Source organism: Lissotriton helveticus, chromosome 1_1 (genome assembly GCF_964261635.1).
Source record: "Lissotriton helveticus chromosome 1_1, aLisHel1.1, whole genome shotgun sequence".
In the NCBI taxonomy this organism is placed as follows: domain Eukaryota; kingdom Metazoa; phylum Chordata; class Amphibia; order Caudata; family Salamandridae; genus Lissotriton; species Lissotriton helveticus.
In genome coordinates this window covers 753583562-753595762 of record NC_136057.1, presented here as the reverse complement: position 1 = coordinate 753595762, position 12201 = coordinate 753583562, and the positions used below count along the sequence as shown (strand labels likewise).

General features: G+C 41.3%; 1 protein-coding gene and 1 long non-coding RNA gene across 5 annotated transcripts in view; one reads left to right on the top strand and one right to left on the bottom strand.

Moving 5' to 3' along the window:
• The window catches only part of GXYLT1 (glucoside xylosyltransferase 1), a 128240-nt gene extending 117890 nt beyond the window's left edge, over nt 1-10350 (bottom strand). Inside the window, exons 1-2 of one of the 4 annotated variants that reach the window (XM_078674297.1) lie at nt 10002-10350; nt 4549-4597 (exon numbers count right to left, since the gene is read on the bottom strand). In XM_078674297.1, the coding sequence (XP_078530423.1) occupies nt 4549-4597; nt 10002-10176 (224 nt within the window). In that variant the 5' untranslated portion in view covers nt 10177-10350. Of the gene's footprint in view, nt 1-4548; nt 4598-4929; nt 5015-10001 lie in introns of those variants that run through there. The other 3 variants (XM_078674296.1, XM_078674295.1, XM_078674294.1) reach the window with 3 other exon arrangements.
• On the top strand, nt 5214-9948 carry LOC144816901 (uncharacterized). The gene is made up of 2 exons (XR_013606929.1): nt 5214-5250; nt 9873-9948. It is a non-coding gene; the product is annotated as an uncharacterized LOC144816901 (long non-coding RNA).
• Nucleotides 10351-12201: the final 1851 nt, after the last annotated feature.

Sequence of the window (12201 nt, the reverse complement as noted above, 5' to 3'; positions counted from 1 at the left end):
ACGGTTCGATCCCCGGCTCCGGCGGCAGGTTAGCCCAGCACCATGTGACTCTGGGCAATAGCTCGCTTAATCTTCCCGACGGCCCCCAGCGCCTAGAGACCCTTACGGGTGATTGTGCGCTTTACAAATGTGGACTTTACTTTACTTTTACTATTGGGTCATATCCTTTGCCTAGCCATGTTGCAGGGTGCAGTACCATATGTGGCCTAAAGAGGTCCCAAGAGACACGCAGTGAAAGCCTGTGGTACTGAACCCTCACAACACTGCTTGTTTAATTTTGGAGTCGGAACTGCCATTTTCACTCCCTACTCTAGGGCACCATTGAAGGTGTACTACATAAAAAAACACAACTGAGATTTTCATTTTAATAAGGTGGGGAGGACATATCTATCGCATAGGTAAAAAACATTGCCATTTATAATAACAATAGCAATAACAATAGCTCCATCTCCCAACAAACGTAAGACCTATTGCATTTCCAATGCTTATTTCATTAATGGCTAAATGGCAGCGTGTTCCCAGGGAGTCTGATGGGTTTAGTCCATTTTGCATTCGGACTATTGAATCATTTGAACATGCTGTACTTTTTTTCCTTTATAGGCAGAGTAGGGAAAGAAATGAATCCTCCCAATTTGCCATACCCTGGGCATATGACACCATGGAGTAGCCATTAGGATCCTCAGAAGTGATGTTAGACAACCCACAGTGTTTGCAGTCTCACGATTTTTGCTATACACGTGGAGGCTCAAGCACAAACAAGCATTTACAATGCAATAGGTCTCGCATTGACGCGAGTTTGAGCTATTGGCATTGCAAATAACAATGCCTTTTATTTTTGTTTTCTTTTTAAAAATATAAAAAAGTCATTGTATTTTACAATGCCAAAAGCTTAAACGTGTGTAAACTGCGAGACCTCTTGCATTGCACTGTAGTGATGTCCTGCACTGTGCGGGCAGGAAGAGTGTTACGCTGCCATCTGCAGGATATTTGTACATTGGTTCAGATCAGGAGCCCTTAAGTTTGTACCCCACTCCGTTTGCCCTTTTTACTTGCTCAGGTGGCAAGCAAAGAATTTGCCATGGTTGGTGGCACTTCTTGAAATTCTGCAGGCATGAAAGTAAGAAGACAGCCCTTGAATACCTGGTCTTGCAGTTGAATTTTCATTTGCAGAGAAATAAAGCAAACCCTGTAGGGAACAAGCTGAAATTAATTCTTTGTGTGTAATTTTATGGTAAGTGCATTTAACTTTTTCAGTACACGAATACTTTTTGTTTGCCTGAAACTCATTTAATAATTTATTGCATGTGACTTTCTCTAACAGGCTTGTGAATAGTTGCTAGGGCTGTGAGCAATCAGGCCTATTTGCAAACCAACATTCTTAAGACGTGGCAGCAAACACCTATAAGATAAAGTAAAAAGACAGACCTTGAAGGGTTGCTGGCTTGAAAAGCGGGACCTGTGACTTTAAGAACGATCAGCTAATACGAACAAAACATGCCCATTCATGCAGTCCGTCTGAAAATATTTTCTTGAAATAGCCCCGTGTGTGAATTCTCACATCAAAGCCACGAAGAGAAGAAATGCTTTGTCCATCAGAGATCTCAGCGTCAATGCAGGCATCACGTATGCAACGTGCTTCTCACTTTAAAAAAACGGCCTTCGGCCTTGGCGCACTCCCAGCAGCGCCCGCACGGCATCCATGCAGCGGGGGAGAAGGGGGGGGGATAGCCGTTAAAGTGAAAGTGCTTGAGGTGCATCATAAAAAAAGAAATATAGAAAAAGTTCGGACACCCAGACAGAGTTACAGCGAAACCGAAAGCAGCTCTCAGGACTGGGGTGCGACTGAGGGCGGGGGCTGCCCGCGCATGCGCGCCTTTTGCTGGAGAGGGAGCCCCGGCGCTAAGGCAGCTGAAGTCCCGGGTCCCGTCCCGAGTGACCACCAGCGCTGTGGAGCTCCCACGCCGAGACACACCCAATGGCTGCCGAGGGAGAGAGGGACACGGACGAGGCAGAAAGAGCACGGTGAGTGGGAGGTTGTATCTGTCTGTGTGTGTGTGTGTGTGTGTGTGTGTGTGTGCGCGCCCGTGAGTGGTGGGGGTGCGTGCGTGGCTGTGTGTGGGGGGGGGGCGCTGCATGTGCGTGTGTGGCTGTGTGTGCGTGCGCTTGTATGTGCCTGCGTCTGTGTGTGTGCCTGCCTGCGTGTGTGCCTGACTGCGTGTTTAGGTGAGAATCACAGGCAGGGGATGTGCACGGCGACGTGCGCGCCCTCGAGGGCAAATCGAAGACGACAGAGGCTCGTGCATGGACACCGTCTCACATTCCCCCAGACACGCCAGCAAAAGATCTTTTGCAGACAAAAGCATGCTTCGCATGCTTTTTACGTCTGCTCGACCTAAAAACTTGCAGTCTAGTGAGTCATCCTATCTAGTCTGCCACAATATGCATATTTTGTATTCTATCCTTTAAACTTTGTACATGTACATTGCACTGAGGTTAGGGGATTAAATATTTTTTATCTTATTTATGTATTTGTATTTTATATAATTTCACTGCAATGGATATTCAGTGCTTTTATGGCTATAAAGCCGAATAAAGATTTAATGATGATGATGATGAATCACCTGAAATGAAGAAGGATGGTGAAGATGTGTTTTTTTCTGCTAAGGCAGTCAATAAACTAGAATTCACAGATTCCTATTTTGTACAAGCAAAATACTTACAACTGAACTCAAATTACATCCCTCCAACATCACACATACAAGCCTGTTGTTGAGACTGCAAGCACCTCATTCTCAACAACTTTAACCATAGCAGAACCAATTGAAATTGATCCACAAATAGAATAGGCACAAGGAAATAACAAGCACTGTCAAATCCAATAGGTCTGGGATTCACATGCAAACGCATCATCCCGGAACACACATGGTGGAGCCAGCAGGAATACAGTTGCAATTCAAGCACTAAAGTTTAGGCTGAAGAAGGCTGTTCAAAAAAAAAAACAATGACGTGGACGCAAAGCCTACTCAATGTAGGTTTTGAGCAACAGGTCTGTTTGACAGCTGTACTTTAAAAATCCTAAAAAGGGTATTGCTTCACCACCTGGAGTTGTTCTGCTATACTACAACAAAAATTATCAAAGCCATCTAAGAAACTGAAACCAATGCTGCATAATTGTACACAATGCATTACAGTTGTAAATGAGGTACTGCTGGAATTTACATGAACTACAATCATATGTATGAATCTTTCTTCCTAAATATCGATTTTCTATCAAAACACACATGTATACTAAACCGCTCAACGTCTACATCTCTCTCTGATGCTCTAAGTAACTTAGACTACCACCACAACCAATGGCACTAAAAAGTAGGCACTAATGGCATGACACCCATACCATAAACAGCATTATAAATAATCTATTATGTATGCATGAGAATGTTCCTAATACTGTTAAGCATCCTATAAACGCAAATACATGAAATTGTCAACACACACACGACTTCTGCGCAGTTAGTTCTACTATAAACTCAATGAGATGAATAATACTAAGTGCATGGGACGAAGTCTAAAGGACATAAACTACAAGTCTTTTCCTAGACTAAATCAATAACATTTGTGCGCCTAAGGAGTAGCTTTTTACCCATCCATAAACCGTTCTTGCGCTTTTTGAGGGGTTGTGTGAGACAGATAAATACCAAAACTAACCATTCCACTTAAGGAGAAAGAGAAGAGATACACAAAGGTAGACATGTGAGAACTGTCACATGCATAGAAACTAGAAATGAATATTTCTGCGCTAGAGCCAGATGCTGGCCACAGACCCGTCTCATTTTCGTGGCTGTGCAGCGCTCATTCACGTCGCTGCAAGTGTGCTCATCTGTCAATGTAAACAAGATCCAAACGCATGCAAGTGAAAGGCTGAAAATGTCAAAACCTTATAACATGTAGATTACAAAATGTAGAAGGTATAAAGGTTGATCGACTGAGAATACACTTGTTTCATGCTTATCGGGTATCTCCCCTTAATTTATAAATATTAAAACACGTTGATGCCGACTTAAAAATACACCTTTCAGTTGATTTTTGTTCCAAGGTTTTAAATAGACCATAATAAATTAACATAGCGTAGCTTGCGATGTAGAAATGTCATAAATCCCACAGCTCTTTTTAAAGTAGCTTAACGTTCAAGGCTGTCACTTTCTTCGACCAACCAGTTTGAACTTTACCGTTCTGGTTTCTAGACGTCTGTAATAACAATTATCTATTGTTTCCCTCAAATTGTGTCTACGGTTTAAAATACGCTTTTAATCGCCTTCCGTCACATTGGGGTCAGGCGTTAGCCATCTTTAATACTGGCACCACGTCACATGCTTTGAGAAACCCTTTCCAATAGAACAGCGACAGGTTTGCCAGGATTTAAAATGGAGCCGCACAGCAGTCACCTTTCGCCCCGCCCTGATGCACAGCGTAATATTTAAAAAAAAATGTCTGCTGTCCGAGCTGCTGATGCAGAGAGGGTGTTTGTAGCTGCTCTGCGGCGGCATTTACCTTCGCCGATGATGGTCTCCGTGATTAGTCTCGAGCCCTGCAGCACCATGTAGAGTTCGTAGAATTCAAGTAAATGCTTATCACGTGCATAGTTTCTCATGATGTATATTATCACGCGCATCTCTTGAAGAATGTTATCTTTCAAGAGACGCGTCTCTCGTGGCAATGATTACCTGTAAGCTTCAACTGTGAGTTTGTCACTTCTACAGTTGGAGTTTACCGGGTGTGGATGTGCTCCTGTGATGTGTTTTGGTTTATCTTAATAAACCCACTTAAAGACTTCAACGACGTCTCCTGTATATTACTTTCAACAAGAGAACCGTCACTTTACATTTGGCGACGAGGACCTCCATTTCACCAAAGAAAAAGCACATCACCTACCTTGCACGATCCCACTACCCTCACCGCCGACTCCAAGACCTCCACAAGCTTCACTACGGAAAAATCCGCCGCCGATTGGCCGTCTCCTCGCAATTTTGCATAATTTTATGCATTTCTACAATTGTTGACGGACCCTACTGCGCGTCATTTATGACGTTAACGAGATCATCATCTCGTTCCTAACACGTCATCACGCATGCGTAGGAGCGTGGTTACGCTTGGAGGCCATTTTAATTTGTTTCCACGTTACCATAACAACCAGTTACCGATCGGAGAGATCAGAAGGGAAACAACCGCGTTTACTCATTTAAAGGATTTACGGTGAGCGGTTTTTAAAGAAATATATTGAATTTTACCTCTTTTTGAGGATTCTAAAGGAATATTTAAACAACTTTCAGTAAATTTTAATTTTACAAATTTTGTCTTTTCAACATTACATTGCAATAAGCGAAATGGCCACGAGCCAGCAAATAGTTACATTAAATTATTTTTTACCAGTACCTGGGAAACCTAAAGAACCTTGGAGACATTGGTTTCAAAACTTTGAAAGTTATTTAATTGCCATAGGAGCTGATGAATACTCTCCTAAAAGGAAATTGGCAATACTTTACAGCAACTTAGGTAAAGAGGGCAGACAAATCTTCAACAATCTTCCCAACCCTCTTCCATCCTCTAGTGGTGGAGGTGACATTAATGAATATTCTGCTGCAGTTTTAAAATTGAAAAGAAAATTCCTTGAACTACCTAGTGTCATACTCGAACGTTATAATTTCATGAAAAGACGTCAGGAACAAGATGAATCTATTGAAGAATTCATATCTGCTTTAAGAAACCTTGCTGCTGAGTGCAGTTTCGGAACTTACCTTGAAACTGCATTGAGAGATCAATTCGTGTATAATTGCTGTCACAAGAAAATTCAAGAAAGAATATTGAGTTGTAGAGACCCTTCCTTATCTGAAGTATTAGAAATAGCTAAAGGTATTGAAAGGTCCATTGTATCGTCAAAATGCATTACTGAAACTTCTTCTCTCATTCAACCTGATACAAATATTAATGCTTTATATACTAGAAATAAGCCCTTTCAGAAACCTTTTCAAAGAAGAACAAATACCTTTTGTTTTCGTTGTGGTTCGAAAACACACTTAAGTAACAGCCCAATTTGTCCAGCTCAAGGAAAAAAGTGCACTTTTTGTCAAAAAATAGGGCATTTTCAAACCGTTTGTCGTAATCGTAAGATTTCTCAGATTAATAATATTTCTTACATTACAGGTGAAAACTCTGATGATGTCGAATTTATTAACACTGAAATGAAAAATACCACTATTAACACTGTTGAAATTGTTGCTCCCAATAGAAACTTAGTTGAAAAAGAAATTCTTTCTATTCATTCAGTTTCTATTTGCATGGTTGATTCCAATGGTCTGGCACACGCAAAAGATCCAACTTGCCAGGTAATTGTTGATCATTTAACAATTGACATGATGGCAGATTCCGGTGCCCCCGTGACCATTATCTCTGAATTACTATTCAATACTCACTGGTCTTCCAAGATTGCCCTTGAACCATTGGATATCATACCAAAAGCATATGCTGGAAAAAGCATTGAAATGTGGGGATATTTCATTACTAGCATAATTTGTTTAGGTAGAAAAATATATACAAAAGTATATGTTGCTACTAATGGAAAATGCATTGTTGGATGGCAAGATCTTGCCAAAATGGGTCTCAAGCTAGTCCCTGGTTCTGATTGCCCCGTTCAGATAAATGAACAATGTGATGTATCCTTCGTTAATTTCATTGATGTAGGAATAATTAACAAAATCATTTCAGATTTTCCAGAAGTCTTCAATGATTCAGTTGGTAAGATTAAAAACTATGAACATCACATTCGCCTTAAACCCAATGCTATTCCTGTCATACACAAATTGAGGAATGTTCCTCTTAATGTAAGAGATGATTTGAAAAAGGTAATTTTGAAGATGGTTGATGAGAAAATAATTGAAGCTGTTGACTCATCTTTATGGGTCAGTCCGATCGTAGTTGTTAAAAAAAAAGATTCCAGCATTCGTTTGTATACCGACCTTCGATCATTAAATCAAAATATTTTGATTGACTGTTATCCATTACCCAAAATTCAAGAACTTCTCACTGGACTTGCTGATTCTAAATTGTTTACGCTTTTAGACTTAAGGAGTGCATACCACCAAATTCCCTTAACCAAATGTTCATCTGAACTTACCACGTTTATTACTCCTTTTGGAGCCTTTAAATATCTAAGACTCCCCTTTGGTTTAGCAAGTGCCGCAAGTGTTTTTCAAAAATTTATGAACAGCGTTTTATGCAATATTAAGAATGTACAAGCATATCAAGATGATGTTTTAATTCATTCCAAAAATGTTGATGAACATGTTAAAGACTTATATGTTGTTTTATCTCGCTTCAGGGATGTTGGTATCACCCTTGGTACAAAAAAATGCAAGTTTTTTGTTGAAGAATTAGACTATTTAGGTCATTCCATCTCTACCATAGGTATCAAACCTAAACTTTCCCTTACTCAGGCCATTCAAGATGTACCCATTCCAAACAACAAAGATAATTTGAGATCCTTTCTTGGTCTCACCGAATATTATTCGAGATTTGTGATGAATTATTCTCAATTGGTTCAGCCTCTTAGAATTTTAATGAAAAAGGATGTTTCATTTTTGTGGAATGATGAAGCAGATTTGGCCTTTAATAACATCAAAAAGGTCATCATAAATTCTCCAGCTCTTTCATCCTTTACACCAGGTCTCAAATGTGGCATTTTTGTAGACGCAAGTCAAAAAGGCCTTGGTGCTGTCCTTTGTCAATGGAAAGGTTCAGTAGAACATACCATTGGTTTTGCGTCAAAATCACTCAGCAGTGCGGAATACAATTACAGCACCATTGAAAGAGAAGCCCTAGGTTGTGTATGGGCTGTAGAAAAATTTAAGATTTACATTTGGGGCTCTCAATTTTTATTATACACTGACCACAAACCTTTAATACATCTTCTAAATGGGAATGGCACTGGCAAAGCCTCTTCAAGGTTAGTTAGAATCCTTTCAAAATTAAATGACTTCAATTTCAGCATTCACCACATTGCTGGAGGCAGAAATATGAGAGCTGATGCTCTCTCTAGATTGCCATTAGAAAATAATAATGACGTACTTGGAAATGATATTGAGTGCGTTGTTGCCTCCTTAGAGGACTTAATTCTCTCTCCTCTTTCTATTTCTGAAGAGGATTGGTTCAAATGCTACACTGAAGATGAAACTCTTATGGCAGTAAAAAACCTTATAATCTCAGGCTGGCCCAAAATTCGTTCTCTTCCCGCCCCTTTAAAATCCTTTGCACAGGTTTCTGAAGAATTAACAATTGTTAATGGAATAATTTTTAGAGATGACCGTTGCATTCCACCTTTAATTTTGCGCAAAAAATTATTTTTCACTGCGCATCAAGGTCATCTAGGGGTAGGTGGTACCTCACGCAAATTAAAAGAGCATTTTTGGTGGCCAGCTATGGAAAAGAATGTAAATGATTGGATTGATACCTGTAGCATTTGTTTAGCTTCTGATAAACACTGGAAGTTACGAAATGTATCTTTACATAATGTTCCTATTCCTGATGACCCCTGGTTCAAGCTAGCCATTGATTTTTCAGGACCCTTTGAAATTTTGCCTCAAAATCAACGTTACATTGTCTCTGTTATAGACTATTACTCCAAATGGTTTGATTTTGATTTTTGTACTAACCCTGATTCTGCTTCAGCTATAAGATTTTTACAAAGGATTTTTAGGATGGAAGGACCTCCCAAAGAAATTGTTAGCGACAATGGTTCGCATTTTTGTTCTAACGTCATAGAGGAATTTTTCAAGAAATTTGACATAAAACACTTGAGAGTAGCCCTATATTCTCCTACATCAAATGGTTTAATTGAACGAATGAATCGATTTTTAAAAGAGGGCATTCAGACTGCTTATTCATGTAAAGAAAATGTAGAAATTTTTCTAAGAGAGAAAGTTTGGGCATACCTAATTACACCACACTCCACCACAGGCTTATCACCTTTCAGATTACTTAAGAAAAGAAGCCCACATAATACTGTTTGTCCTTCCTGGATTAAAAATCTGATTCCAGAGAAAACTGTTTGTTTAGCATGTTCTGACAGAACAAAACTTAAGAATAATGTTGAGAAACAACAAGCAGTACAAACACGGAATTTTAATGCCAAAGTTGTCTCTAACCCTGAAATTTTTGCAGTAGGTGATTGGGTCATGTTTAAGTCTGTAGATAGAATTAAAAAAGGCCTTTCTAAATTTTTCACTCCCTACTCAAGTACTTAAAGTGTCCAAAGGTTCTTTATTTTTAGATAAGAGAGGATGGCGTAATAAACGTTCACTTGTCAAATTAACTTCTGACCAAGCCAAGAGCATCCTCAGAACCAAGAGTGAAAATGAAAGTCATTCTGGGTCTTTTCTTGATTTACCACAATTAGAATGTCCAACTCCTAGTGACATTTCTTCTTATTCTCAAGTTACTCCAGTTTCTGATGAGGAAACTTCACCTCCCATTGAAATGTCACTTACTCTTACTGACGATGTTGAAAATGATAGTACTGCTTGCCAAACTTCTGATAATGCATCTAGAACTCATAGAAACTGCTCTTTTCCCACTCGCTTTAGAGATTATTATTTTTGTTAAGTTTCATTTCTAGTAGTTAAGTTTTCTTTCAATTTCTTTATTTGATAAGGAGAGAGGAGATGTAGAGTTCGTAGAATTCAAGTAAATGCTTATCACGTGCATAGTTTCTCATGATGTATATTATCACGCGCATCTCTTGAAGAATGTTATCTTTCAAGAGACGCGTCTCTCGTGGCAATGATTACCTGTAAGCTTCAACTGTGAGTTTGTCACTTCTACAGTTGGAGTTTACCGGGTGTGGATGTGCTCCTGTGATGTGTTTTGGTTTATCTTAATAAACCCACTTAAAGACTTCAACGACGTCTCCTGTATATTACTTTCAACAAGAGAACCGTCACTTTACACACCATGTCCTCGCTTTACATTTCCGCCTACATACGCCCTCTGGAGCATCCAGTCGCGCTGAAGGTGTCCGCTGGCCGCCGCTGCGTGCCCGGAGCCTGCGAGTTGGCAGAACGCGGCGTAAAGAAGTGAGCAGAGTCCACCGAGCAAGCAGAGCAGCGCCAGCCGCACATAACGTCGCATCTCCTCGGGCCCGGCAGGTTAAAGGGAGAGCGGCACTCCGGCCAAGCGGTGCCGATCCCGCCCGCGTGGAGTGGAGGTACGCTCCCGGGAATACGTGCGGGTAACGACCCCAAACAAGTCATAGGGCAAGAAGGGGGCGGGTGGCCTCTGAGGTGTCAGAGGCGGGTGAGAGGAAAGGGGCGGAGCCAGTACTACTTCAGAGCTGCAGTGCCAAGTGACAACCTCCTGCTTGCGCACTGAATCCAGTGCATGTAACTGCTAGGTTTAAGAAGACTATAACCAGTGCATGTAACTGCTAGGTTTAATAAGACCATAACCAGTGCATGTAACTGCTAGGTTTAATAAGACCATAACAAGTATGACCGAGATGTCAGTTATAATGGTAAAATGCTCAGTTCTACAGGATCTACTGTGCACCTTGGCATTTATTTATTTATTTATTTATTTATTTATGCGATTTTATATAGCGCGGACTTTACCCGAAGGTGTCAGAGCGCTTTACATAGGACCCAGTTTCAAACATAAGGACTGACGGTACAAAAATAATTTGCAAATTGTTGACTTACATAAGAACCAGTTGAAACATACGGATTGAGGGTTACATGCGTTATAAAAGGGTACAGACAGAAAAAATTTCAAATGTACAAGAGATAGAGTCACACAAGGAGGAGAAACAAATGGATAAAATCTAGGCATATACTAGTGATATCTCTATCTACTTAGGGAGGGGATACACATGGATATACTCTAAGAGTCACATAGGAATGGTAGAAAGCACAGCGGACTCCTGCATAAACTAGTGATTAGAGTTATCTCTATATACATAGGGAAGGGGTAAGACTGGATATACTCTAAAAGTCACATAGGAAAGGCAGAGAGCAACGCGGACTACTACATATTCTAGTGATTAGAGCTATCTCTATATACATAGGGAAGGGATACACATGGATATATTCTAACAGAAACATAGGCAACTAGTCGTTAGAGTTATCTCTATATACATAGGGAGGGGATACACATGGATATACTCTAAGAGTCACATAGAAATGGAAGAGAGCACAACGGTCTACTGCATATACTAGTGATTAGAGTTATCTCTATATACATAGGGAGGGGATACACATGGATATACTCTAAGAGTCACCTAGAAATGGAAGAGAGCACAACAGTCTACTGCATATACTAGTGATTAGAGTTATCTCTATATACATAGGGAGGGGATACACATGGATATACTCTAAAAGTCACATAGGAGACTAGTCATTAGAGTTATCTCTATATACATAGGGAGGGATATGACTGGATATACTCTAAGGCACAAAGGGAGGGTGGGAGGGATGCAAGGGTAAGGAGAGAAGGGAAAGCAGAATCAACCACGGGGATAAGGGGTTAAAGGGCTACGGAAAGGAAGGAGGGCTAGAGTCCAGAAAAAACTGTCCGAAAACAGCAGCAAGGTGTCGGCCAGGACGGAGCAAGAAGTCAAGAAGTCCAGGTGAGAAGGTGGGAGTCCAGGTGGAAGATGACGCTGGAGGCCAGCCGCAGGCGCGTCGCCATCTTGGAGAGCTTGCGGTCAGCCGGCTCCGTGGGGGTGAGCTTGCGCCAGGTGGTGAGGCCATGTTGACGCTGTTGGTGCGATATGTTAGCGGGAGGCTCCGCTAGGAATCAGCGAGCAGCCAGCGACCCTACCTCCCGAGTTGTTGTCGTCCGGGTGGGCACCTCACAATAAGGCACTGCAAATGTCCGGTAGATCGTGGATGCAGAGGTAGATGCAGGCGAGGGTCACCGCCAAGGATCCTTGAGGAGGGCTCACCCCCTCAGGTATGAGCCACAGAGAGAGCTTGGGTCGCCTATGGGAGAGGCAGTAAGCGCTGGGGCCAGATGGTCAAGTAGAGGCGCCGACCGATAGTTGCATGTCACACCCGGACGCCATTTTAAGGTCAGGCAGGCGTGGGAAGGCAGATTGTGACGGGGGCCGCCCCCGGTGTCTTGCCGCTACAGGGGCCCCCCGAGACTATCCTCAACCAG